The 5080-nt window shown below is 39.7% G+C and overlaps 1 protein-coding gene across 1 annotated transcript in view; it reads left to right on the top strand.

The window, feature by feature from the left end:
* Positions 1-5080, top strand: part of LOC116690788 (cathepsin S) — an 18027-nt gene that overhangs the window by 4715 nt on the left and 8232 nt on the right. Inside the window, exons 2-4 of the mRNA XM_032517953.1 lie at positions 1587-1711; positions 1842-1964; positions 2863-3015. Coding sequence (XP_032373844.1) covers positions 1587-1711; positions 1842-1964; positions 2863-3015 — 401 coding nt within the window. The remainder of the gene's footprint in view (positions 1-1586; positions 1712-1841; positions 1965-2862; positions 3016-5080) is intronic.

The following is a 5080-nucleotide window of genomic DNA, read 5'->3' as shown; positions in this document are numbered from 1 at the left end:
TACAGCATAGTGTTGCGATATTTTCAGTGGCAATACTGTATCAATACACAGGCGCCAAGTATATTTTATTGTACATGTGTTGGTCAGTTTGTCTGCTTGACAATCCCATTTTGCAGCAATACAATTGAAGTGAGATCAACAAACAGATATGTATCTTTTTAGATTAAACTGTTTTTGACAAAGTTTCCTTTTGGGGACGTCATTTGAAATTGCGAAAAATTAGAAGTTGGAAAAAAAAGGTTATAAATTTCAATACATCACAGAATATTGCAATATGTTTAAAATCGCAATAATATCGTATTGTAGCATAAGTATTGCGATGATATATCATCGGGAGGCGTCTGGTGATTCCCACCCCTACTTGTGTTCACACTGTACTTTATGTTCAATAACATTTAAATAATCTGTTGTAGAACAACATATTATAACAGAAACCACTTTAAAAAAAAATGAGATAATCTTACTATGATGGGCTGTTATTGTCGGACGTGACGTCATTCTATTTGTTACAAAACATGTACACACTGGTATTCTTTCATATGTCTTGTTTTAAAGGTATGTAAAGTTGTATCTATGATATTTTTCTGTAGATGTTGTGATTGTTTTATGTGGACCCAGGAAAAGGAACTGCTACATTGTTTGCAGCTCCTACAGTGGGCTTCAAAAGTTTGGGCACCCCAGGTAAAAATGTGTATTAATATGCATAAAGAAGCCAAGAAAAGAGTGAAAAATCTCCAAAAGGCATCAAATGACAGATTAGACATTAATATTATATGTCACAAATAGTTAGATTTTATTTCCATCATTTATTAACTAACAGAAACCAACAAAACTGCTTCTGCAAAAGTTTGGGCACCCAGCAGTGTTAATACCTTGTATTTTAGTTCTTCTTTATGCACATTAATACAATTTTTTACCTGGGGTGCCCAAACGTTCGAGCCCCACTGTACTAGTTGTTTTCTTACTCCTATTTTGACTTAAATCTGCCTCCGAGCAACTTAAATGTAACAATCTATAAAGTGTTTTTGGATTCTGAAGAGGTCTTGCACGTACAAACTATGAGTTATGATTTGTATCCGGATCAAAATTGAACAAAAGTCCCTTCTTTGCTTTGGGCTTTTGCGCTCATCGCAACCTCTGAGATCATTGTGCCGTCACTGATCCGCCATCGAGCCCGTGAGACCTGGATCCTCTTTGTGGATCCTCCAGTGGTGTGTGTTTCGGACTCAAAAGCCTGATTTCCACCAGGCGGTTTGTTTTCTGGCTCGAGCTGCAACAGTTCAGACGGCATCCTGACTAGGGCTGCCCAGCCCCATATTAGCAAAATAGCTAATTGCGATAATTTTGACTGGTATTGCAATTGCGATTTGATTCATTTTTTGTATTATTCTCATTTTCATTTCTGCAGCAACACAATACTTCAGAATGGTTTGACAACATATTTTTGCCTGTGTCCCCGCCCCCCTCTTGCGATTTGGAAATTGCACTAGTACCATAAAAGCAATTCCGATAACATTGCGATTAATTGTGCAGCCATAATGCTAACTTTTCACGTGGTCCGTGTGTGTGTGTGTGTGTGTTTACAGGCGCGATGTTTGCGAGCCTGCTGCTCGTCTCCCTGTGTGTCGGGGCAGCGGCCATGATTGACAGCCGGCTGGACGACCACTGGGAGCTGTGGAAGAAGACGCACGCGAAGAAGTACCGAAATGAAGTATGTGATAACAAAAAGAATATAGGCTGTAAATATGTTAGTAGGCAGTAAAATCTATAAGATTTGATGTAAGATTTATCACGTACTTATACAGTATTTGACCCTATGCACTCTTACTGTACGCCTCGAGGTGGAGGAGGTGCGCCGCAGGGAATTGTGGGAGAAGAACCTGATGCTCATCACATTGCACAACCTGGAGGCCTCGATGGGGCTTCACACCTACGACCTCGGCATGAACCACATGGGAGACTTGGTGAGACGCTCGCTCACTCTGCTGTTTGATACTGAAGGGGGATGGGGGGGTGGGGGCGGGGGACTTTACTGAAGCAAAGATTTGAAGGAGAGCTCAGTTGTTTTAGTTCTCAGGAATCAGACAAACTGAATATTTCCAGAGAATCTTTGACCCAGATCGAAGCAAAGCAGGTTAAAGGACGCAAAGCATACACCGCCTTAGTCCTTCAGTCACTGATTAATTTAGACCAGAGAGAACATACTGTAGGCTATTCACAACACACTGGATGTGGTGAACACATCCTTGAGGAGCTGTGGATCAGTGGTCGAGCTAAGAGCAGAAATCCTCTCATTACTTTGGTAAAGAATGAAAGGCCTGAGTCAAGAAAGTTCAATTGGTCAAACAAAGAAAAGTTCGACCAGTGGAAGGGCCAAAGAGTGAAACGATAAAATACTAATTTACATTCTGCATGAGGTTAAAGCGAACTTACTGCCATTTATTTCCCAGGTTATCTGAAGCTTCTACTTTACTACTACTACTTCTACTACTATTTTTCTGATGCTTTATAGACAAATTGATTAATCAGGAATGAAATAATAATGGATTTCAGTCCAGTCAGGACAAAACAATGGTAAAGATAGATAGATAGATAGATAGATAGATAGATAGATAGATAGATATTGATCCCATGAAATTACAGTGTTACAGCAGCAAAACCAGTCATACAATATACATGCAATATTAATAGGAGTAAAATACAAGAACAAATATTTGAATACACGTATACAAGTTGACAAGTGATGATAATTGTTTACCTGATTTCTCAGTTCCTTTCTCTTTAAATCTATATTCACAACCCTGCTAAATGAATATAGCACATTGACGCTCATTTCATGCGTTGTTATCTGCCTCCTCACAGACACAAGAGGAGATCCTGCAGTCGTACGCCACACTCAGTGTCCCCGCTGACATGCAGAGGGCACCATCTGCCTTTGTGGGGACATCCGGGACCGATGTACCCGACACCATGGACTGGAGACAGAAGGGCTGTGTCACCCGTGTGAAGATGCAGGTAAAGATAAACGTACTCTCCTTTTGTTTTCCATCGGTGACTCATGTGTCTGAGCGTAGGAACACAGTCAGGCCGGATTAGTCAGCAGAGACGTCTTCAATCAACGCAGCCATCAGGCCACACATTTGTCCACATCGTTTGTCTCTGTTCGCACAGGAAGTCGTCGCCATGTCTGCCACTTTTGCAAGTTTTTTTTGTGTTTTTTTGTTGCCACATCCACCTTTAATCCTGGTTTTGGTGCCGAAGAGGTGCGAGATCCCCGCCTGACTCGCATTGACACCACTGAGTCTAGTTCACCTTCCAACTGCTGTTGGTTTGAACTTTTCTCTGTTAAATATCTCAGCTTTGGAAATTACATGGCTTTCTCTACGCACACTTATGCTTTTTGTATAAATGATATGGGGAAAAATAGTTAGAAATTTGTATACAGCTGTTTTTTGGGGGCCTCTTAGACCCCAAATATTCCTGTGTTAAAATTCAAATTCTTTTGTACTTTGTACTTACACCTTGCATGTCTGGAATTATACAATTTTTCTGTGTTAAGAATAATATAAAACACACATAAGACACATAGCCACCTAGCTATTGACACACACACACACACACAAACACCTTATACATGTGTTTATGTACAGTATATTAAAATGTACATTTGATGTCTTTTGATGTTTTTATCCTGCTATATTTATTTATTTAAACTTACTCTGATTTGTATTGGACCTGTTGGGATGGACCCTTTCACTTTTAGAGGTTTTATGTTTTTCTCTCGTACTTTAGCTTGGTTCCGAAGAAATGCTATTTCATTTAAACTATTTTTTATAGTCAAAAGTGAGATATTTAAACTACAGTTTAGAAATAACGTGGTCAAAGTCCTTTTGTAACATTTTATTTTACATTTTTTCCCACAAAGTTGTATCTCTTGAAGTTGCCAAGCCTGTGTAACTGTCAGGGGTAAAACAAATAGTGTAAAAAAAAAAAGACACGACGATCGACAAAAGACATCAAACCGATAAAAAGTCAGAAGATCTTGTTGTGGAAAGTCAATAATAACAAAGTGTAGTAGTTTAAAAATTGTGTTTCCAATGTAAAAAAGAAGAACTGGTGTTGTGCAGATGAGTATCATTCGACCAGAGACTTACAAGTATTGATTTTGGAATCCCTTCAGTTCTGTGCACCATGTTAGATATAATAGACAAAGAAGCGAATTTCCCAGAGAATCAGCAGAGTTCTTTAACCTCTCCAACTCTGCCGTGCCCTCCGTGGCTCCGTCTCTATAAACTCCTGTTGATTTGCCAAACATGGATATGTGAAGTCTTCCATTTAACTCTGAAGCTAGTCTGTATCCACGTAATGGGATTGTTCCTGTGCCGCCGTCTTTTATTTTGGCCGGATGTCCGTTACCTTCTGCTTTCTTTGTGTTGGCTCCGCAGGGTAAATCCAGACAGCTAGCTAGACTATCTGTCCAGTCTGAGCTTTCTGGTGCACGCCTAAAAACATTTGAACGTACACATGTTCCACCAAAACAAGTTCTTTCCTGAGGCTATTTTGCAGAGGCACCGTGGCTTTGATCAGCGCCTAGCACCGCCCATGACGATTTTGATTGGTTTAACCCTCCTGTTGTCCTCGGGTCAAATTGACCCCTTTAAAAAATGTCTGAATTATGGGTTTCTTTTTAACTAAATTACCACAAAAAATGGATTGGATTCCATGCAACGCTCTTTGCAAAAACAAATGATCACTTTTTATTCCTGATTAAACTCATCTCTACGTTCCTCTGATCTTAACTATTAGTCTGCTTGTTAACTCAATTATTAGGTATAATTCTATATAAATGAGGGTTATTGACCATGAATTCCAAAAAGTAGTGTGAGTTAGTAAAAACTAAAAAGTATGAAAAAGGGACAAAAATGTCAAATCTTTGTCCGCTTATGACCCGGGAGGACAACACAAGGGTTAAAGAAATGCCGATAAACCAGAGCACATTTTTCTCCCATCCCAGAATGCTGTGTGGACTAGCCAGTCCAGTGGCGATTCTACATTGAATTACACCCTGGGCGAGACCCCC

The sequence above is a fragment of the Etheostoma spectabile genome, chromosome 6 (assembly GCF_008692095.1).
Source record: "Etheostoma spectabile isolate EspeVRDwgs_2016 chromosome 6, UIUC_Espe_1.0, whole genome shotgun sequence".
Lineage (NCBI taxonomy): Eukaryota > Metazoa > Chordata > Actinopteri > Perciformes > Percidae > Etheostoma > Etheostoma spectabile.
Note: the sequence above shows the minus strand (reverse complement) of the source record. Positions and strands in the feature narration are given on the sequence as shown.